This window comes from Equus quagga, chromosome 2 (genome assembly GCF_021613505.1).
Source record: "Equus quagga isolate Etosha38 chromosome 2, UCLA_HA_Equagga_1.0, whole genome shotgun sequence".
Lineage (NCBI taxonomy): Eukaryota > Metazoa > Chordata > Mammalia > Perissodactyla > Equidae > Equus > Equus quagga.
The window spans coordinates 37,256,207-37,280,811 of record NC_060268.1 but is presented as its reverse complement, the minus strand read 5'-3'; the positions used below and the strand labels follow the sequence as shown (position 1 = coordinate 37,280,811).

Sequence of the window (24,605 nt, the reverse complement as noted above, 5' to 3'; positions counted from 1 at the left end):
TTGATGTTTGGGGGTGCCATTTCCCAAAAGGAGGAAGCCAAGATGGGGGAACGAAATTGTTCAGGGATATTCTTTGTGCTTTTCATGTTACAGCTGTTTTTTTTGTTGTTGTTAATGTTGTTAAAGTTCAAAGGTAGCTGAGATCTCAAAGCTGAATAATGGTCGTAAAGATAGAAAATGTCTTTTTCATGGCTGTCAAATGTTATTCTTGAGAGAGAGGCTGAGAATTTAGAGATTTGTTTAGTTATTAGGACTTCAAATAAAGCACGACTATGGTCGGATTCTGTCATTGTCATCTAAATCACATTTTCAGAGTTCATATTTATAGTTCAGATAAAATATTTAAAAAATTATAAAAAAGGAAACTAGTACATTACTTAGCTGTTACATATTGTGTTTATATATTTTCATGTAAAGCAATATATATTTTAGAGAGAAAAGAGACAACTCCATTTTGGGACTCCTGTTAGGGGCAGAAAGAGAAACGTAACATCATAGTTATTGAAAAGAAATAATTAATCCTTCTTGCATGCAAAAAAAGAATATTCTTTTAGCTTTTGTTCAATTTCCTCTTGGCTTTCCTCATTTCTAACTAAAACCAGCATTGCATATTGAATTTTCAAGCCAGAAATGCTAACGTGGCAAATTATTTTATAGATATTATTTTTGGATTGGAATTTTTTTGAATAAATACACTGAGAAGTATCTCAGATAAACTCTGCATATCTATTCAGTTGATGAATTGGCTCCAATCTATTGCCAAACCACAAATATTCATAGGGCATAGTCACATTATTTTTATTTTTAACTCTCTGCAAACCATTAACTATCAGTAAGTTTTCTCCATGCTCCCTAAGAAAGAATGTCTTTTAAATGAAATATAAATTTCTATTTTTCAACAGGAGATTCAACAAACATTAATCAAGTGCTCACTGCGTGCAAATTATAGGGCATCTAGGGATGAGTCAGGCAAATATAGAACTGTGGGGTCAAAAAACTTCGCTTCAAGTTCTGGCTCTTCCACTTACTTATTCTGAGGACTTGGGCATTAATTAGAAGCTCTCTAAACCCTAGTTTCCTCATCTATAAAGTAGTAATATTATTCTTTAGAATTCTTTTAAAGGGTAGATGAGTTAATATATGTAAGGTGCTTAGCGTAGTGTCTGACACAGAACTCAACCAATGATGTTACTATTATAATGATAAATGACTTAAGGATCTTATTTCCTTGTGGGAGGCGCAGAATATACATAGATAACTGTGGTATAAGACAACATAGGTAGCACCATAGAAGACTATAAGCAAGGGGCTGTGGTGGTTCAGAGAAGAGAGAGAAAGGACATTCAGAAGGAATAATATCAAGAAAGTACATTTCCACAAGTGGGGGACAGGAGGAGGAAGAAGAACTAGAGAATGAGGCAGAAAGGGTCAGAGGCCCAGGAGAAGACTGCCATTATACAGCATGAGGTTGAAAACTGGTGGGCTGCAGGGCAAATTTGGCTCACAGATGGGTTTCCTTTGGCCCACATAGGGTTTATACTTTTTTTGAGCCAACACTTAAAAATTGGGTAAACTCATATAAAAATTCAAATTTCTAGTTTCTCTTGAAAAATTAGAAAATCTGGCAACATTAGGCCAGAATCCTTGCTTGGCAAACTACAGGATTGAGCTGAGTAGCAACTACTGCTTTATATGGAGCACAAATTCTCCAGTTTACTATAGTATCCACCATTACATATTGTAGTATAGGCCCTGAGGACTACTTCACGCATTTATGTTACTTGCTCAGCCACTGCATAGGCTATCAAACCATCTTTGAATGACTGCTTATTTCGTAGGAGATGCTGCGGCGGTTGGTGAGTAACCAGATTAGTATGTGGCTTCATCTCTGACCTTAAAGCAGCCCATAGGATACTGGAGGGTAGGATGTAAATGTAGAGCAAGTTGTGGAGTGACCACACAATTAAACAAAAAGTGCCATAATATGGGAACTGATCTTACGAAAAATACAGAAAGTGTATGCTGAAAGAGCACAGAGAAAGGAAAGGTTATTCGACGAAGGCATGATATTGAACAAATTCCTTTGGAGATTTCTTTATTTTGTTCAAAAGGAAAAACCAAACCAGTTCCCCAAACAAGTTGAAATACACAGACTTTCTGACTTATCTGACAATGGCAACTCTAAGGTGCAAAGTTGCTAGGCACATAAGTCTAGGATATGGTAAACGTACCTGAGTCAGAATAATTTCAGGGACTCCAGAAATGTGACTCAGAGGTTAAGGACATATTGGTTGTTGTGAAAGTGGCAGATAAGAAATCTTCTTTTCCTTATGAGGTTGCTGATTATGATGTTCTCATATAGATGGCCTGGCCTGGCTCTTCACTTTATGGCAATGTTTTAAAAGCAGCATTTGGCTTTTACATATCTGATTTCCTTAGTTTAAAACAAAACATGTGGTCACATTCAGAAGAAAGAATGGCATATTACTGCTATTGCTGTAATGTGAATAATATAATGTGGTTGCAGTTTTTACATCTGCTTTTTATTTTTATTTCATCTTAGCAAAAGAGACCTAATTGAAGCAATTTTTTTCTTAAGATCTGTGGTCTAACTGTGCATACCTTTCTGTATCCATCCCCTAACCCTCCAACAAATCAGTTAGTTCTTTCCATATATTGTAAATCCCACCGTAAAATTGAGTGATGTTCTATAATTTAGTTACCGTATTTCTTATATGTAACCGTATCAGATTCCAGCTTTCTCCAGAAATATCTAAGATGTAAGAGTTATGTCAGCATTCAGTTTCTTAAGTCCTTTAGCAACTGGATTCAATAATAAATTCTATTCAGTTTGGCTCTTGTAAAGAAGTGTAATTTATTCATCTCTCATGTAATCAGTCTTACTAACTCTAGAATTCCAGTTTATGGTTAGATTTTTTTTTTCTAGTTGGGAGAAGTTCTTCAGAAATGTCTTTCATCGACAACAGGCATTTCTTTGTTTTAAAACCAACTAGTTAAATTGAATATAAAGGTCCTCCTTTACTTGATTTATTTTCTTGTTCTTAATATATTTGTTTAGTGGTACACAATCTGGTAAGACAACAAAAAATTAACAAACACTTGATTTAGGAAAATTGTAGTTGTATTCATCTCTTTTCTTGCCAAGAGAAAACTATTGCTGACAGCAATAATTAACCGTTTTTCTTTTTGTCTCTTCTTGTTTCAACAGTAGCTAAAATTGAGGAACTATAAAGTGCTGTTTGATATGTACTCCTGAAAGATATTTTATTGCTGAGTCCAGGGATTTGCAGAGTTCCAATAATGGCCATGCTGGTAACATCAAATTACTCAATATGCTGGTTGAGGGCAGGAATCTAGGAATTTTTTATGTATGCTAGTCACAAGCACAGAAATCTTATTGACCGTCTGCTCATTTCCAAAAACCATAGAAGTATGCCACAAGAGCCTGGTTTTCTGGGTTGAGGAATAAATAAGAAGTTACTTCAGAGTCCTTGCCTCTAATGCTAACCTGTCAAATGTTCCCAATTAAATCTGGGGAATTTTTCTTGCCACCTATGTTTTACGGATTACTTTGAAGTTTATATTTGTATCTCTTTGTTTTTCTATGTTAAACCTCCTGTGTAGTCAAGGTTTCTTTCATTGCATGGCAGTATTCCAAGATGATAAAAACAGTCTGGCTGAAAGATTTTTTCCCCTACTGCCAGGCAAATGATCCATCTGATGACAGGAAATAGCAGAAGCCTGTGGAAAAGTATAGCATTGGCTTGAAAACACAAAGCAAGCTGGCTTTATTTAGGCAGGTTTGTATTTTTCTGGCCCTTGACTTATCCCTTATTTGCATATCAGATAACTCATGACGATGTAATTTCCTCTGTCTTTGGCTTTTGGAAATGAGTTTACTTAGCTTCAAAGACCTCTCTTGGCTCAGTCAACATTGCAGATATTTTTCTAAGGATGAACTTAAAATCCCTTGGCAATCAATTAGTTAAGTCGACAAATATCTATTGACTTCAGGGACGGTTCTCTTCTTGTGGCTCCTTAGATATTCTGTCTATGTCATGGAGAGCTTTTACTGAACTGAATTTTACTTGTAATGAATAAAAGCATTCCTGTATGCTTCAGAAACACAGAAATGATATGGATGGTCAGAGAATCTGCTCGAACATTTCTACCGTAGGAAATCAAGATATTTCCTGATGATCATGAAAACAGACAGTACCGATTGGCACTTTGATGTGACAATAGAACCTCTCCTGGCACCACAGAGCTTCTTGAATATGCCACTGGGCAATTTTTGCCAGAATCAATGATTACCTTTTCTTGTTGCCTCTTGGCCTCTGCTTTCATCACATGCTATCCTTCAAATATTTAAACTATATGGTTATGCTATCAGAGACCGTGATTGGGGAAAGATGTTATATATCCTTGGGTCTAACTGTAGAGAATTACAGACTCATAAGCTTTTAGAGTTGGACGAAACTTTCTCAGAAGAAATTGAGACCCAGAAAGAGAAAGTGACCTGCTCGAAGGTACTCAGATGATTATACCAGCAGAACTGGGGCTAAAATCTAATCCTCAGGCCTTTTGGGTACAGAGAGTCACAGTGTCAAAGCAGAACAAAAATAGCCTTGGTCGAATAATCTTTTTGTTTTCTTAAAAATAAAAAGTGACTTTTTATGCTTATGAAATTAATATAGGTTTTTGTAGAAAATTCAGGAAATACAAAAACATCAAAGAAAAATAAGATTAAATAATCAAGATTTTTACCATCAAGTAAAATTTCTTTCCAGTTTATTTCTCTACAATACATACATACACACACATACATAGTATACCAGTTAGAATTCTGAGCAAGGAACAGGAAAAACACTCCTTCTGAGTAGACTGGCTCCAAGTGTGGCCTCTGTTTGTCTTTGACTGTGAATATTCACTTGAATCTAAGAAAACCCTCCTGGTGGGCACCTCAGGGATACAGCACTACCAAAAGCATAATGCCAAAGCAGGGAAGGGAAAAGTACCCCAAGCTCTGTCTCCTCCTGCTCTCCAATCTCTTAATACTCCTCCCCCCACATTGACTAAACCTAATCATGAGACAGGGGCAAGGGAGAAAGAGTCGGATTGTCCCAGCTTGCGTCAGACCCTCACCACAGTTTGCCATTCTCATGTTATGTTCTATAGACTGAATGTTTGTGTCCCGCCAAAATTTATATGTTGAAACCTAATCCCCGATGTGATGGTATTTGGAGGTGAGGCCTTTGGGTGGTGATTAGGTCATGAGGGTGTAGCCCTCATGAATGGGATTAGTGTCCTTATAAAAGAGACCCAAAGAGCTTCCTTGCTCCTTCTGCCATGTGAGGACACAGCAAGAAGATGACCATCTAGGAACTAGGAATCAGGCCTTTACCAGGCACTAAATCTGCCAGCGCCTTGATCTTGGACTTCTCAGCCTCCAGAACAGTGAGAAATACAGTTGTTTCTGTTGTTTCTAAGCCTCTCAGTCTGTGGTATTCTGTAATAGCAGCTCAAACAGACTAAGACACTGTTTGTCCTACTTCATAGTAGGTGTATCTTCATAAAAGTTCATGAAATGCTCCATGCTTAGAGCTACAAAGAGACCTTGATATCATCTGTTCTAAACTCCTTCCTAACATTAGGTTTCCTTCTTGAAAAATATTGCTGATAATAATTTACCCTCTGGATGCTTCTAGAGATTGAGAGCTACCAGAAGTGAGTCCCATTTTGGAGAAAACAAAATGTACAAGAATCACTGCTTGAAACTGATATACTCTTTTAATAGTCTCCTCATTAGAATTTTCTACAATATGAATTTCACTGAAACATGAGTGTGATCAGAGCTCTGAGAACCAAAATTACCGTCTATTGGCCAGTGCTTATACTGCTTCAGAATTGTAGTTTATGTTAGGATACAGAGTGGGGACAGTCATGGTCCCTGTCTGGGCAGTGACAGTGTGGTAAGTGCAATGAGGGAACACGTGGAATGACCAACGGAATAATTGCCCTTCCTGAGGATGCCAGGGAACATTTTGTAGTGGAAATATGTTTGAGCTGGGCTCTAAAAGAAGAGGAGTCTGCATGAGGAGTTGGAGGGAAGAGGCATGGAGTGGTGGAGAACTAGCAGTAGTGATTATTGCTGAGGCTTTGGGTCTGAGACCCAAGAAATAGGAGATGAGACTGAAGAGAGAGTCAGGGCCCAGGCCGTGACGGGGTGAGGACTCTGCACCTTGCCCTGTGGCTTCTCTGCAAAGGGTGGAATGAGTGGGGAGACTGGTGGTGCTGAGATCAGTTCAGAGGCTCAAGCAGTAGCTCAAGTCGATAGTTCTCAAATTCTCAAGGTGCTTCGGTTGTCAGTCCCCAGTCCCTGTCTGTTGAATCAGAATCTCTGGGGTGGAGGCTGGGCCTGTGAATATTTTCACAGGCTCTGGAGGTGAGTCTGAAGCACACTGGGGTTTGAAAACTGCTGTTTCAAGTGAATAATGAGGAGGCAGTGAGAAAGAGAGAAGGGCCTTCATTAACGAGGTATTAGAAAGTAAAATGACTGTTCTTGGTGACCAACTGCATGTAAGGAGTGAGAATGTGGGAGGATTCTGGCTTGAGCAACTTGAAAAATGGCATTTATGCCAGACACCTACATGGCAAAACAGAGTAGGGGATCCGTCAGACAAAAGATAAGGAAGTTTAGTTATAGATATAGGACCCACTTACTGTCAAGAAATACCCATTTATATCACCTAGAAGTAAGATTAACTTTGGGAGAGTATGGGTCTGTCAATTCACTGTATTGCTGATAATAATGAAATACTTTCATTATGCAATGCTTATTCTTATCAAAGGACATAATCAACTCACATTTGTTAGGCACTAAGGTTTGTTACATGCCTACTATGTACTGTGATGACTTTTGGACTAGGTATTATTATTATTGTCATTTTACAGATAATGAAACTGCAGCTCAGAGAGGTTAATTGATTTCCCTAAGGCCATCTTAGTCAGGAACCAGATAGGGGCTGGCCTGGTGGCATAGTGGTTAAGTTTGCACACTCTGCTTCGGGGGCCCGGGGTTCACAGGCTGGGATCCCAGGTGTGGACCTAGCCCCGCTTGTCAAGCCACGCTGTGGCAGCATCCCACATAAAACAGAGGAACATTGGCAGAGATGTTTCTCAGTGATAATCTTCCTTAAGCAAAAGGAGGAAGATTGGCAACAGATGTTAGCTCAGGGTGGATCTTTTCACAAAAAAAAAAAAAAAAAAAAAGGAAACAGGCAGACAGAGCCAGGATTAAAAACTGACTTTGTGAAGTCCAGGTCTCCTTCACTACGCAGCTGCCTCTCATAAAATGGATAGGCAGGGTTTTTTTTCCTACTATTTATGTATGATGATCTTGAAGTCCAGAGAAACTGTGATTTGCCCAAGATTCCAAGCTGATAAATTCAGAGCTGGGACCAGTGTCGTGTCTAGGTCCCTGCTTCCAGCCACTGCTCTTTTCATTCTAACTTCCTGCTTTCCAGATGATTGAGCTTATTTCCTACTTGTTTTATATATGGTTGGGCCTTTTTCCCTTGAATAGGAAGAGTTTGGAGAATTACAAATATTATCTTGAAGAGAAAAAGTATTGTTGGAGAAGCGAAGTCAACCTTCAAGGCTCAGTTGCTTTGGAGCTGTGTGTGATGGTATGTGTTCAGCCTGTGTGTGAAATTTTTTCTACTTTTAATTTAGGAAGCTGGCCTTAATGGTGATGACAGAAACATGGAAATAACTCCAGGAGAAAAGGCACTTCGGTACACCAAAGAGAATCGGGATCAGAAAAATCGGCTGAGAGAGATAGATGAAAAACTGAGAAAGATGAAGGAAAATGTAGTAAGTGTTTTTTTATTTAAAGTTTAATTGTAACCAATGATTGTATTAAAAAAGGCTTCAGTCTCCTTTGACTCAGATGGCAGTTTTTATGTGTTAAATCTGTCAAGAAAACTGACATGGGAATTTGCCAGTAAGAATTTGAATAAAAGCTAAAAATATGAGACGTAGAACTTGAAGTCGTGTTATACTTAATTTATGTAATGTAATAAACCTGTAAAATACTATCTGAAGTCAGAATAATGATCCATATGCCTAATATTCTGTGTCTGACATTGACATAAATGTTCTCTTTTTTTGTGGAAAAATTTGGTAGTTGTTCTCCATAAAATTATCTTTATATATTGAACTCATAGCTTAAACACTCCCACTTTTTGTTCATAATTCATAATATATTATTACTCATTAATTTTAATACATTCTAAATCCTTCTTGAGCCTATTTCATGTTTTAATTGCTTGCCATTTAAAGGTGTATCATTGCTGATCAGAGAAGGCTCTTAAATCAACTAAACTGTGAGCTGGTTGATATTCTGAACCAATTAGAAATGCTCTCTATTATGATTTTCCATCGATCCATAGGATGTTTCCAACTGGATACTTGGCTTTTCCCTAAAATTAAACAGGACAAGGCTGAACTTGTGATTCTCCCTGTATCCTGTCTCCCAGGGCTGCGCTCGTCATAACTGCCAGTGCTACCTACTGCTGTCTCCTACTAATCCTGTTATCTTGGGTGATCGTCAAGCCTCATTAAGTATTAACCAGTACATCTGATTTGTTGCCATATCTTACCACAGTTCCTTATGACTCTTTGAAAATCTTCTCTTTTTTGTCCCTACTTGTATCATCCTTCTCTTAGCATTGTCACCTTCTGTCCAGCCACTTACAGCCTGGTCACTATTTTCTCTCATTAGTCTGTTTTATATGCTGCTCTGTGGGAGTAAGCATCAGGTAAGTGATTCTGACTAAATTCCATTCTCCTCAGAGCTCTCGGAGAGGGTGCAACCATCCCGATGGAGATTCTTCACCCCACATAATCACATCCAGCTGAACTGCTCGTACCATTTGCCAGCCACGGACAGCAGCCCTGACTCAAGGTCTGCCTAACGAGAGTGCAGCAACAGATCTAAAGGGAATTAACACGCTGTGCTTCTCTTTGTCATTCGTTTTCATTTTGTTTTCATGGGAAACTTAATCGGGATTGTATTTCAAGGAGAAGTCTATTTTTATTTTCTGAGGGATATTTTTCTCCTTGAGTCTGTTGATATGTGGAAGAAGTAGAAGAAGTAGGAAGGTTAGGAAGTGTAGAGGGGCTCTTGGCCAATAGTTGTGGTAGGGGTGATGGCGCATTGCCAACTCAGTGTGGTCAAGAAAATGTTTGTGGTTTGACTGGTTTTGGAAACTGTTGGCACTTCTTACCCCACATCTACCAATTCAAGGCAGACAAAGCCTACCATTCTCCATGATTCAATTCTCCTGATTTCTGACCACTTACCGTATGCCTTGGATGTATATCTGTTCTTTTCTATCCTGTCTTTATCATTATTTAATTTTTGACTCAAAACCTGGGTCTTTTAGGAAATCGTATATTTTATTCCAGTGTCATGTGAAGGTTGGCTAGACTTCAAGAGATAAGGTAAATATCTTATCTAACTGGTAGTTATCTAAGTGGAAAAGATAAGATATAGGTAGAGAAGAGCAATTATTGTGCCAGGCACTGTTCCAGATGCTTTACAATTTATTAACTTATCTAATCTTCACAACCATTCTATGAAGCAAAACTACCATCCTCATTTTATAGATGAAGAAATGGAAGCACGGAGAGGTTGAGTAATTTATTCTAGGTTATATAGCTAGTAAGTAGAAGAGACATGATTCAAATGGTTAGTTTTTAACAAGTATGCTATATTGCTTTTCTGGCACTTATTTGCTTTTCTTTTAACGATTAATACTGTTTTTTTGTTAATTAAAATGTGATGAATTTGTTATAACCAGTAATATTCATGGGCAGAATATTTGGAATCTCTCATATTTATAGTCACCAATTTCAGAAACTGGTATCTGGTCAAGAAAGTCACAAGGGTGTTATCCGTACTGTCTTTATGATTTAATTGCTTAGTGTTTCATAATATCCTATGGATCATATTGTATACTGTGTATACTTCTGAGGGAAGATACTGTGTCTACTTCAAACTGTGTAAAGCCCATTGTATCTCATAGACTTCTAGGTACTTTGTGGTTGGGAATCTGGAGACCAGAGTCCTTGTTTCAATATGTCGGTAGCCTGCTCTGCTACCTTGAATAAGTCACTTAGTCTCTTAGAGACTTGGTTTTGTTACTTTAAAATCAAGGGAGCAGGGCTAGATGACCTCTGTCCTTTTGCTTGTGATTCTTGGCATGCTTGTTTTTGGTGAGAGATAATGTTATTTATAGTATCTAAATCTCAGTTTGTGTGTTTCCTAATTTAGTATTAATTGGTTTAAATCTTGTATTGAAAGTTACTTTTGGAAGTTTAGTAACACCTTTTAGGAGAATGTGAGATTATCTTTTATATATATAAAAAAGTTAGCCTGCTACTTATGGACCAGAGAGTATGATTTCTGAATGACAGCTTCTGAAAATTGCTGATTTTGCAGTTTTGTCTTATTTTCCATACTGCAATGGAACGTTGTTTCAAGATCGCTTATTTGAGTAAAAGCAGTAATCTGTGGCCATTGAACTGGTATAAGGATCAAATCCATACTCAGTCTTAGGGGTGGAAGGGAGAAAGAGTGAGCTAAGGGGCAATGTAGGAGCCCTTGGGGGTACTCCTGGAGCCACCTGGATCCCAGGGTTGTCTTGTCAATAAGGGCTGGAAAAGTGACGTCATTCTATGTTTCAGATGATAAGCCGAGGCTATGGATGCACATTAGTCTTGGTCAGGTTGGTTGAGGAAGTGGGATTTGATTTTGTCTGGAGGTGGTAGTGGAACTGTTGGTCTCAGTGGATCTAGCTATTAGGAGCTAGGGGAAGTAGGCACAATGAAATGAAGTTGAGCCTCACAAAGGTAACATGAAGTTCATTGGGCATATGGGGGCTCTGAACACCAGCTGCATAAGTAAAGGAAGGATGAGCCATGCCTGCTAGAAGCAGCATATATGAAACTAAGCTTTAGTATTAGCTCAGTATGTCAGCAACGTAATATAGCCGCTACGCTACACATTGAGGGAGAGGTAAGGAAAATGGATCAGATTTGGATAGTAGAATGACAAGGAGTGGGAAGAGATTTAAAACCAGGTCACAGGAAGGATTGTTGATGGGACTGAGTGTATTTATTTAGCCTGGTGAAGACTAATGTGTGTGTTTGTTGTGGAGAAGGAGGAGAGGGGTGGTTTGGTAGAAAAATCATATATGTTAACTTCCCAAAGAGATTTAAAGGACTATCACTTGAAATATTACCTAGGAGACCACAACTAAAGTAAAAAAAGAAACAAGTGTGATGTATATACCTCAGCTATCAGCTGAGACTCCTTTGCCCTTTTTTGACCTGGTCTCATCACATGTGTATATATACACATAATAGAATACCATCCTGCTATCAAAAGAGTGATAGAATATAGAAAGGCAGATCTGTATATCTTGGAAAGATGTCTGTGATATAGTATTAAGGCAAAAGAGCTTGCTGCATAAGACAACGATCAGTGTGATTCCCTTTTTATATAAAAAAAAGTCGTAGAAAAATCCTGGAGCAATATATACCAAATGCTTAACAGTGATTACTTTTAGTGGGGATAGAGATGGACAGGGAAGTGAAAAAAGGAAATTCATTTTTTACAACATACACGATTTAAAGGGAAAAGTATGTTGGGATTATGGGTGATTTTTATATTATTTCTCATACTTTTCTCTATATCTCAGCTTTCCATAATATACATGTGTTACATTTGTAGACAAAATTAATGTTTAAAAATATGGAAAGCATTGATGCGTACAAGAGATCACTGTTTATTGTCTCTCAATAAGTGGTCTTTATGCATGTGGAAAAATAGAGTCATCACAAGGAATAATGTTCAGCCTTACCAGTGGTTAAAATCATGTTCAAACAAGCTTTGTGCTCTATACACATCCCAGACCAGCAAAAACAGTGATAAATGTGACATAATTATATGTTAGTGGGAGTGGTGTGGAGATGGGGACAGCGATATTTGAACATTAGTGGTAGCTTTTTAAATTGGTTATTTTTCCCTGGAAAGCAATTGGTTGAGGGTTACAGTGACAGCTATAACATTATGTATATTTTTGAGCAGCATAATTCCACTCTTAGGAATGTTTCCAAAGAAGTAACATTCAAGGAAAACCAAACCAATCAAAACAAGAACAACTTAAATGTTCTCAAATAGGAGAATGCCAGAGCAATTCAGCCCATTTTAACCCATTTAATACTATGGTAGGATAATAAAGATAAGTATATGGATTTTGTCATTAAAGGAGTTTTAGTTAGAAATGGGTAATACAAAACATAAAAATAAAGATTCTAGATAGATTGAAAGTATCAACTATAACTATATAATGTGCATGTACATATGCTGACAACAATCTGAAGGGAAATAGAATATAAATGTTAATAGTTTGGCTTTATTATTTTCCACATTCTATTAAATTGCCTTTATTCCTAAAGCAAGGAGAGTCGTAATTTTATTATTTCATTGTTTTATTTATATACATTTAACCTTTTAATGTAATGATGGACTTTTTGAGTAATTTAAATAATAGTAACAATAATTCCTGTTTGGTTAATTATTCTGAGGTATCGAATGTTCCATTGTGATAATAAGACGGGATTTCTTTTTAAATGAAGAACATCTTTAACTTCCAGGATTAGGTAAAAATGCCTTTAATGAAGTTGCATAGTAATCCTAGCTTTCATAAATAAAAAGAATTCCATTTTAGTTTTTGCATTTTCTGAGAATCATCAGTCTGATTTCATCTCATGGACTCTGTTAATGATAAAATATTCTCAAAGATGTTTTGTTAGTATTGTGAGGACAAGCTTTCCATGGTTCCAATCATTCTAAATGCATTGACCACACTTTTCAGGTCTGTATTGTGTCTCTTTTTGATTCTCAGTTTGAACTTCATTCATTTTTTTCATCATTTGAAGTCTACTATTTCTTCCCACATTCTTTCCCTTTTTGGTTTCCTGGAAACCACTGAGCTTGGCCTTGTTTGGTGAATGGCATTGTCATTATTGCATTAAAATGTTTAGCACTCTAAGCCTTGTTGCTGAGCATTGTGGATAAGAATGTGATTCACAAAGGATGAAAAAACCTTGTGTTCTGATTCTTATTTTGACATGCTTTTGCCGTTTAACCTAGTATAAGAATACATGGTCTCCAATCAGAAGACTGAAGGGTTTCTTCTGCTCAGTGAATGGATGGAGGATCTACCTTCAATTGCTAAACATGCCATAGAATCAGAATTATAGAATGTGAGAGCTGAAGGGCCGTTAGAGGTCATATGGGCCAGTCCCATGGATTAGAAACCAAAGTCTTGAACGGCCATGTGATTTTTCAAAGACTCACAATTACTTAGCGGTAGACTTGGGCCAATTCCCAATTCTTTTGACACTTCAACCTGTGAACTTCTCATTAAATCCAACCTCTCTAAGTCATACCTTCATAGTTCAGCCAATTTTCAGCTAAGATTTGGGGCCACCCGTGAACATGGACTTTGTTCTAAAAGGTTTTAACTGTTACCAACTGTTTACACATCTTTTCCAAATTCAACAGAACGCCAAACAAACCTGACATGTTTGTGGTTGAGCTGGAAGACTAGGTAGTGTCCTTTGGTATTCACACATTACCTAAGGCCTGAGTTGGAAAAGCAGTTATATTCTCTCTGTGGTAACATTGTTCAGAACTATAGAAGTTATTTAATCTTTTTTTTTTTTTTTCATTTTTAACAGCTTTTAGGAAGATGGATGAAAAGATAACATTGACACATAAAATTGGTATTTTTATAGAATTCACAACCTTTACTTTTCCTTCTGCAGGTCATAATGGGTGTGTGAATAATGATGCAAAATATTGGTTATGAAATTTTGAGAGTGGGATTTGCACATTAACAGTTAAACAAACCTTAAAAAATTTGTTCTCGGGGCCAGCCGGTGGGCAGCGGTTAAGTTCCCACATTCTGCTTCAGCGGCCCTGGGGTTTGCTGGTTTGGATCCTGGGTGCGGACATGGCACTGCTTGGCAAGCCATGTTGTGGTAGACGTCCCACATATAAAGTAGAGGAAGATGGGCATGGATGTTAGCTCAGGGCCAGTCTTCCTCAGCAAAAAGAGGAGGATTGGCGGCAGATGTTAGCTCAGGGCTAATCTTCCTCAAAAAAAAAACAATTCTCATAATCATAGGCAAAGAAACATATTTTGAAACAAGTAAGTAGAACATAAAATTTTTAGAAACACATATATTTCTACATCATCTAATGCAGAAATCTTGACAAAGCTTCTTGCAACTGAATAGTATCATTTAATGGTTGAGATATAGCATGTAGCAGTTACAGTTACATGGCTGTTATTCAGGAATTATTCTAGAATGAATAAATCAGTAGTAACCTTTTTATTTATTTATTTATTTTTTGGTGAGGAAGATTGGCCCTGAGCTAACATCTGTTGCCAATCTTCCTCTTTTTGCTTGAGGAGGATTTGCCCAGAGCTAACACCTGTGCCTGTCTTCCTCTATTTTGTACGTGGGATGCCACCACAGCATGACTTGATGAGTGGTGTAGGTCCACACCAGGGATCTGAACTGGTGAACCCCAGGCCGCCGAAGCAGAGCATGTGAACTTAACCACTATGCTACCGGGCCAGTGCCCGGTAACCTTTTTAAAGTTATCAGCTATGTATAATATTTGAATATGGTGTAGGATAAATTGAAAACACAACTAGCTATACTGTTTTGGGGATAAAATGTTAAGGATAGTTGTATGTTTTTCATTAACTTATTTTGTTTCAATTATCATTTTTAATTCATTTATAAAATACGTTAGTCAATTTCAGTTTCAAATACATTTTGGAACAAGAAAGGTTATAAATATACCTTGTATTCTGCCTATATGCAACATTTTAAAAATTATTAGGGATATTTTCTTCTGGATTATGATTCTTCATGTGTTCTGATAATGCAGACTTGATGTTGTTATAGAAGGTGTGAGTATTGTCTGTATAGAAGGTGTGGGTATTGTGTATAGATAATGTGCCAAATCTTGAAAGTCATCTTAAAAAATGAAAATTTTGATGGCAACTTTGTTTTATAATATTACCTGTTTTTTCTTAAAGCTTTATTGTTGAGCAGAATCTCTAGAAATAGATAATAAGGCTAGTTAGCATAACTCACCTTTTGCTTTCTGAATTATTTTTCAAATTTCATTGGTTGAGGCCACGTGCCATGGATGTTGTTACATGGAACATGTGCATGTACCTACTGCAAGAAATAAGCAAATAATATCTCATTGAAGGATATAATTACATATGATTATATAAAGTAAAACAAGTATTGTAAAAAATTATAATACACTATAGACACACACATGCACAACACATTTAACCAGTAATGACATAAAATTAGAATGCATAAATAATGAAAAATTATGACAATTTTAGAGGTTGAAATTAATCCTGTTATTTGGATGTTAACATGAGGTGGTAATACTATAATTTTTTCTCCAACACCTAAGTTCATTTTTAGTATCGTTCTTTTAGTATAATAAATTCTTGCATTTATTCCCAGTGGAGATGATGAATTCCCAGTGGAGATGTTATTAGTATTCATGTGTAGTCTTTAATTCTTTCATTGTTTTCTCAGCCAGCTACAGCCAATTTTTTTACAGACCTTCAGATCCTAGATCTACTTCCTGTTACCGTGTCAGGCTACCTCTGGCCAAAGCGGGGTTATCTAAAGCAGTGATTTCAATGAATATGGTCAGTGAACTTTTTGTTACTGGTGGCGGGTAAGAAACTTTTACCAGAATGTAAGTCCATGCACTTTTTACTTCATAAGGAAAAGTTTGCTTAGTGACATAGTTGATTCAAATTCTGGCATAGCTCCTTATTGCATAGCAGACCTGCAACAAACAGTTTGAGGACCAGCTCTGGCCAGCAGGCCCCTCTTTGAGCAGCAGTGAGTGTAGGCCCATTTCTAATCTGTGATGTTAAGCCCATGTTTCTGAGCAGCCTACCTCTTGGATCTCAGCCGGTGAGATGTGGCTGTCCTCTCCCTGCTTTCCCGTCACCTCATGTGTTCTGGACCTATGTCCTTCTAGATGGTGGTGTTATGGTATCACTGGATTCTACCCTGGAATTTTGGTTTCCAGTTCTTAGGCTCATATATATTTTAGAGAACTATAGAGGCCTTCCTTTCTGGTTTAGTGGGCTCAGAGATTACTTCTATCTATTAAATTCCTGTTCTCAGCATCTTGTCTGATTAATATGATGCCATTGATCACTGACACCAGACACTAGTGTTTTAGGAGGAAACATGTATGCTCCTGAAAAAAAAAGCTCATAAAATTCTATTTGAAAAAAATAGCTTAATCTTGTTTTTTGGTCAAGATTATATATTTAGCCAAGTTTATACTACCTTGGCTCCAACTATGTAGAAAATTTAAGAAGACATAGCATAATAATAAAGGAAGATGTATTTCTCTGTGGAGGAGAAATGCAATAGAAACACAAGACTTAGCAAACCTGAAGCTAGAAGTTTGACTGATGTGCGGTCAAAGTGGTCTGTGTGAGGCCGGGACCAGAACCAGATCCATTGTGTGGAACTGGGGCCAGTGTGTGGTTTCCATGGCCATGAAAGGAAGTTGGAAAAAGCTGAAACAAACTGAAAATACCGCCTGGGATTATGAAGTATATAAAGTTTCATACTTAGAAATAAGAGAAAACATGGCCTTGCAGCCAGCCCCTGCACCAAGTCTCTGAGTAGGAGAGTGCTATTTCCAGCCATATGGCAGACTAGATGTTTAGAGAAACTCCTCTCAGTAAAGCAAACCTAAATATGTTGGATAAAATGTCTTTTTTTTTAAAGTAATTTTTAAGGCATGGCTAAGCTGGCAGAAAAGCAAGGGAATTCATTGGAGGACAGAAATGACAAGACAGTATGAAGCAGGAGGGGTAAGTGACCGCTGGAGCCAGCATTTGTCCCTGAGGTGTCTGTCCATCTCCAATGGCATAAAGCCTGGTCCTTAACAGGCCGTGTGTAGGGGGCTCAGGAGGTGGAGCCTGAGGCTGAGGAGGTCAAATCACAACTTCCACGTGGAGTCGGTACACCAAATAGTTAAAACCTCAGTGGATGAACTAGGAAAAACCTGCTGTGGAGAGGAAATGGTAGATTATCTGGCTGTCTGTCTACCTATCTCTCTTTGCTTTGGTTGTGGGTAGAATGGGAAAAAAGTCTCCCATGAGAATTTCTACCTATAAGCCTGCATGAAGGTAGGTTTTGGGTTTTAGTTCACACTATTTTAAGGGCCTGAAAAACTTCCACTTGAATGTTTAGTTGAAAGTAGTCTCAGGTTGACATAGTCCTGGCTCCTGGTAGAAGAGAATTGTGTTCATCCCTCTGGAAGAACACAGTTTAAATCTAGGTCTTAAAGACCTAACATACATAAACATAAAGTTTACGACCGTGAATTTACAATAAAAAACTCCTCCCTCCCCAAACACGGAAGGAAATGAGCTGCTGTAAACAAGAGTTAATAGAAAAAACACACTATAGGATCAGTTCCGCATAGGCTGCAGTTTGGTTTGGTCAATTTCAGAATGTAAAATAAGTCTGCTTAATATATTTAAGGAAATAAAAGGGGCTTTTGAGAGTATAGCAAAGAAAGATTTGAAATGGAACCAATGAAAACTCATAGAAATGAAAATATAATGAAAGTGGTAAGTCTTGAAGTTAGACCTTCCTTGATCCCTGTGCAGGAGTCTGGCATTTACACTTATTTTCCCTCACATTTTTCTGTAACTTTTCTAAAGCTTTGCATCATCCCTCTAGTGAAAACAGTATCAATATTTTCAAATCAGTCAGAGAAAAGTTGTTACACAGCTTTTCTAAAACAGTACACCAGCCTCTGAACCCTAGGGCAGGAGAAAGAAAAAGAGATATATTGCAATCACATACAACCTACACTTGCAAGAATGCGTCTCTGTTATTTTTTCCCAGTAAGATAGATTTTTTCCAGCTGTTTATCTGCCTTTCTTACTGCCTTTCTTAACTATAGCTTTTTAAAGTGTTAGCTCTTATTACTCGAACTTTTTACACTGAACAGTTTCTTAATTGGAAAAAACACATACCAGATTTAATAAAGAAGGGTACTCCCTGATACATTTAAAAATTTTAAAATAGACTTTATTTTTTAGAACAGTTCTGGGTTTATAGAAGGATTGCACAGAAAGTACAGAGTTCCCGTATATGCATCCCGGTTACCCTGTTATGAACATCTTGTATTAATTTGGTACATTTGCTACAATTGATGAACCAATATTGCTACTTAGTTATTAACGAATGTCTATATTTTATGTAGGGTTCACTCTTTGTGTGGTACAGTTCTAGAGATTTTAACAAATGCATGTCATGCTTCCACCATTATGGTGTCATCCAGAATAGTGCCACTCACTAAAAACCCTGTGTTGGCCTATTCCTTCCTCCTCCTATCCCTCTGAACACCTTGCAACCACTGATCTTTCTCTATGGTTTTGACTTTTCTAGAATGTTATATACTTGGAATCATATGATATGTAGCCTTTAAAAAAATTAATAGATTATTTTTTTGAGCAGTTTTAGGTTTAGAGAAAAAATTGAGCAAAAAGTGCAGAGAATTCCCATATACCCTCTCACCACTTACCCCCACCTCCAATTTCCCCTATTATTAACATTTTGCATTAGTGTGGTACATCTGTTACAATTGATAGTCAATAATGATGCGTTATTATTAACTAAAATCTGTAATTTACATTAGGGTTCACTCTTTGTGTTGTACATTCTATGGGTTTTGACAAATGTGTGACCTGTACGCATCATTACAATATCATGCAGAACAATATTTTCGTTGCCATAAAAATCCCCTGTGCTTCACCTGTTTGTCCCTCTCTTCCTCACCATGAATCCCTGGCAACCACTGATCCTCTTACTGTCTTCATAGTTTTCAGAATGTTGTATAATTAGAATCATACATTATGTGGAATTTTCAGATTGTTTTCTTTCACTTAGCAATGTGTATTTAAGATTTATTCATGTCTATTTGTGGCTTAATAGCCTATTTCTTTTTATCGCTGAAAAGTATTCCATTGTATGGATGTACCACATTCATCTACTAAAGCACATCTTGATCACTTCCAAGTTTGGGCATTTATGAATGAAGCTGCTACAAATATTTGGATGTAGGTTTTTGTGTGGACATAAGTTTTCAACTTACTCAGGTAAATACCTAGGAGTACGATTGTCAGATACTGTGGTAAGCTATGTTTAACTTTGTAAGAAATTGCCAAACTGTCTTCCAGAGTGACTATACCATTGCATTCCCACCACTGACGAATGAGAGTTCCCATTGCTCCACATCTTTGTCAGCATTTGGTATTGTTGGTGTTTTGGCTTTTAGTCTTCCTAACAGGTGTGAATGGTATTTCGTTGTTTTAATTTGCAATTGCCTAATGACATATGATGTTGAGCATCTTTTTATATACTTATTTGCCATATGTCTATTTTCTTTAGTGAGGTATCTGTTCAAATCTTTTGCCTATTTTGAAATTGGATTGTCTGTTTTCTTATTGTTGAGTTTTAAGAGTTCTTTGTACATTTTGGATACAAGTCCATTATCAGATATGTCTTTTGCAGATTTTCTTCTGTGGCTTGTCTTTTCATTCTCTTAATCTCTGATCTATTTTTCACTGCTTTAAGGATTATATTTTTTTGGTTACAAATAAAAAATTTCTAGAATATAACTTTAAAATAATATGAAGTACTAGAGCTTAAAAAATGTTAGTTTGAATCATATATAACTGCTCTTTTCATTGGTCAAAAAATGATAGGGTATTGGCAATTTTGTATAGTTCAATCTACTAAAAGCCCAAGCTCCTTTTCTACAATTTTCTATGTGTGCACTACCCATCAGCAACAAGCCATTATGTCTTTGAGATGATTTTAGGCAGAAATTAAGCTCATATGGGAGTCAAAAGCAGATGTAGATGCTATAATCACACAGCTTCCATTTTCAAAGACAGCTCTGGTTCCAACCGCTCTAGTCATCAACCATTGAAACGTCCCAGTTATTCTAAGACTTCTTGCCACTTAAAGCTTCATTTTAAGTGGGAACTCACCTGGAAATGGCACAGAAATCCTTTGTCCTAATTTTTAACTCAGGAAATCTGTTCATCCTCTGCAGAACCTCAGGAAACTTTGCTTTACTGGAGCCTGCTGCTGAATTTATGTGGGGCCAATGGGCTGCAGAGCAGAATAGTGAATGCCTTGTGTAGACACCCATAGCTAATATTTCTTCCCTGCTCAAACCCATCCATTCAGATATTTATAATAGTTTTCTCTGGACCTCCAAATTGAAAGCAATGAGCTAAGTATTATTTTGAGGGTCATAATTCATGGCCAGATTTTAAAAATCATGGCAGTCTATGTTGCAAGATTAAATTGTTCTGTCAAATAGAAAAAACAAATCCAGATTTGATTAAATGAAATCAAACTTCTGTGTGTTTGATATGTGTAAAACTCTTTATTAAAGGTGGGGTATGGAGTCAAGCTTTTGGTCTCGTGGAAGAGGATAGGACTAGTAGGCAAATATGATAATATAAGGTAGAATAAAACAACCGACACAAGAGAAGTGCAAAGAAAGTGCTAGCTTTGTTCATATTAGAGGCTGATTAGGGCCGGCCTGGTGGCGCATCCGTTAAGTTAGCACATTCCACTTTGGTGGTGTGGGGTTGGCTGGTTTGGATCCCGGGTGCAGACCTACGCACCGCTTGTCAAGCCATGCTGTGGCAGGCGTCCCACATATAAAATAGAGGAAGATGGGTGTGGATTTTAGCTAAGGGCCAGTCTTCCTCAGCAAAAAAGAGGAGGATTAGTGGCAGATGTTAGCTCAGGGCTAATTTTCCTAAAAAAAAATAAATAAAAACTAGTGGTTGATTATAGCGGAGGGATCCAGAAAGCCTTTGTGGAAAATGTGAAATCTGAGTTGAATCTTGGCGACTGAGTAGGGCCTCACTTTGTGTAGATGAGGGTGGGTGTTGTAGAAAGAAGACACATTGAAGAAATGGGCCAGATGTGAGAAAGCTTGGGCTGTTTTAGGGAACAGTAAGCAAGATCAATAGCATTTATGGACTAATCCTATAAATTTTGACTTTATGCTAATGACACAAAAATACATGACATTTTAGAAACTTGAATTTTGCTAAAGCAAGAATTTGGATCAGGCATTCTGTGGGGCTCTAGTTTGGGAGCGAGTCACTTAGTGCTCCTAGCTGCCAGCCCAGCACCCACAGCTGACACAGCCCTCCTAGACTCAGCTTGGCATCACATGGATCTTAAAGTTGTGAAGTATTAAAAAGCTATATTTCTATGTTTTTTACTAAAAAAGCTCTTCTAGTGGTGGTGATTGAGATTTGCAAAGGGGGCAAGGGCAGTGGTGCTCAGTAACAACAATCCTTTGGGTACAGGTAAGAGTGGAATGCTGAATTCGATATTAGATCAAGTTGGTGACAGGAGTTTGGAATTTTACAAATGACTTCAGACAAAACTCTTTCTATTATCATGGGTCTACTTTTATCCAGTTTGACTGGGAGGAAACAGAAAATAAAATATAAAAGTAGAATGGGGCTATATTTAATAGGAGGCTATGTCAGGCTGATAGTTTTCTGAGCAGCTGTTTGATATGATCTGAACTGAGCTTTTAGAAAAGTTGTCATTGGTGTGTTGGTTGAACTTTTGCTATCAACAAAGATAGTGTTAGAAGTTACTATAGGGGCCGGCCCTGTGGTCAAGTGGTTAAATTCGCATGCTCCACTTCGGCAGCCCAGTGTTCGGATCCTGGGCGTGGACATGGCACCGCTCATCAGGCCATGCTGAGGTGGCGTCCCATATAGCACAACCAGAGGCACTCACAACTAGAATATACAACTGAGTACTGGGGGCTTTGGGGAGAAGAAGAAAAAAAAAGAGAGAGAGATTGGCAACAGATGTTAGTGCAGGTGCCAATCTTTAAAAAAAAAAGTTACTATAAAGACCATTCAAACAAGTAGAAGTTCAGTAAAATGAAATGATTCATATAATAGACATTATGTTCTCAAGGCTTCTGTTTTCCTAATTTTGCACCCTACATTGAGACTGTGGATTATGCTGGATTTTTCTGTAATCTCTATCTCTCTAGGCATTTTTTCTCTCTCTGTGAAAGAATTGCAATTGTATTTGTTATGAAAAAATATAGCAATAGTAGACATTACTAACTGCCTACCCCCAATCCATTTACCCTTCTTCCTTACTGATAAAACTCTGGCTTAGTTAAAAATACTCACTGTCCCAGATTCCCGTATATCTCAGGGAGGCCATGTGAACCAATTCTGGCCAATGGAATAGAAGCAGACATGGTCTTATAAAAAGAGAAAGAGAAAGACTCAGGTGACATATACCCTTTGCTCTTCATTCTTTCTCTTCTTGGTTGGAGCAAAGAAATATTGCCTGAACCTTCAGGAGGCATCTTGAGACAAAGAGGGCAGGGCAGAAGATAGAGGAAGCTGGGGCAGTAATACTCTCATGAAGCCACCACCTCACCCCTTGTCTGCTTACCTTTGACCTATTTCTTAAGTTAGAAAAACAAACCAATCTTTGTTATGTCCTGCAGGTCATGGGATTTCTTTTATGAAAGCAATCCTAACTGACACGGTAGCCTGTCAGGTATAAAATGGTTAACATTACATGCTAGTGCACTGCGGGAATTATTGAGTTTTGCTGGAGAATTGCCGTGGCATTTCAATGTGTCTATCTTGTGAGGTTGTGTTTGATCCTCAAACTGAAAGTTACACCTTCCACCAGTGGAAGCAGACTGTAACATCTCCCCATGGCTAAAGCAAGTGTGGCATAGAGGGCAAGACAATGAGGAGGAGAACACTGGTGACCAGGAGCACAGTGTGCTCAGATTAAAGTAGCATGGGAGCTTCCAGTAAACACAGAACTTGTTTTGGGGGCAAATGAGTAATTAGTGATAAGCATTTTGCAGAATGTGGTGGAGGGAGCAAACCTCCTGTAAAATGCCACTGGTGAAGACATATTATTTAAAGAGAATATTGAGTGTTTTCAGAGTTATAGGGATGGTAATAAGAATCCTGAAATCATGAACTAACATGCTAGACCAGCACTGTCTAAAGAAATGCAAGCCGCGTATGTAGCTTCAGGTTTTCCAGCAGTCACTTTAGGGAGGTAAAAGGAAATGGGTGAAATTGTATTTAACCCAATATATTAAAAATACTATTGTTTTATTGTGTAATCAATATAAAATTAATGAAATATTATACATATTTTTTCATATTAAGTTTTGAAATCCAGTGTGAATGTTACACTTACAGCACACCGTGATTCGGACTAGCCGCATTTTAGGTGCTCAGTAGCTACATGTGACCAGTGGCTGCTGTACTACACAGGGTGGTTCTAGAGGTGAGCAAAGTGATTTATGTGCTATACAGATACAGTGGTTTATTTAAAAAAAGGTAAAAATAATGACCAAAATTCTAACTTTCTAGAGTTGTAAAAGAAATAGGCATTATTAAATTTCTAGGAGAATCTAACAATGGTGAGGAAAAAGGTCCATGGAACGTGTCCAACTATATTTTTAAAGTGGGTCTGACCCAGTTTGTTAGATATGATCTAAAAAAAGATGGCTAAGAAATGGAAATTGGAATAAAACATTTATTGAAACCACATGTATAATCTTGGGAACAGAAAGAATGCTCTCAATTTTCACCTCTTGCATTAAGAAGTAGGAAAATATTTGTGTCTTTTTAGAATTATTCACGTCTATCTAAAATGGTGGGTATTTATTTAAGTTGTTTTACCATTCTGCTGTTACAGGCTTTTTCCTTCTGTAAATTGGGAAAAGAGGAGAGATGACAAATTTGGGGAACACAGAGAAGGCTTTATTATTTCCTTTTTGTAGCTGTTGATCTTTATATCAACTCAGTTTGTGTTTGATTCCTGAAGTTAGAATATCTTAACAATCTTTCTTTGGGCGTTATTTGCTAATGTGGTTGTTATTTATCCCAGTTCATTTAATGAATGAAGTATTCCAAAGGATTCTAACTCTTTAATTTCTTTTGGGTCAAGGCGCATCAGATACTCTATTTCCTAGTAGTAGCAATCCAATGTTTCAGGTCCCACCTCACTGAAGTGCCTCCCAGCGGAAGTTCTAGAGAACACTTTTTTTTTGAGGAAGGTTAGCCCTGAGCTAACTGCTTCCAATCCTCCTCTTTTTTCTGAGGAAGGCTGGCCCTGAGCTAACATCTGTGCCCATCTTCCTCTACTTTATACATGGCACGCCTACCACAGCATGGCTTTTTGCCAAGCGGTGCCGTGTCTGCACCCGGGATCCGAACTGGCGAGCCCTGGGCCACGGAGAAGTGGAACGTGTGAACTTAACTGCTGCGCTACCGGGCCGGCACCTCTAGAGAACATTTTTAAAG

At 37.7% G+C, this 24,605-nt stretch overlaps 1 protein-coding gene across 1 annotated transcript in view; it reads left to right on the top strand.

The window, feature by feature from the left end:
• FSIP1 (fibrous sheath interacting protein 1) overlaps positions 1–24,605 on the top strand; it is a 169,580-nt gene that overhangs the window by 48,890 nt on the left and 96,085 nt on the right. Inside the window, exon 10 of the mRNA XM_046652924.1 lies at positions 7,756–7,896. Coding sequence (XP_046508880.1) covers positions 7,756–7,896 — 141 coding nt within the window. The remainder of the gene's footprint in view (positions 1–7,755; positions 7,897–24,605) is intronic.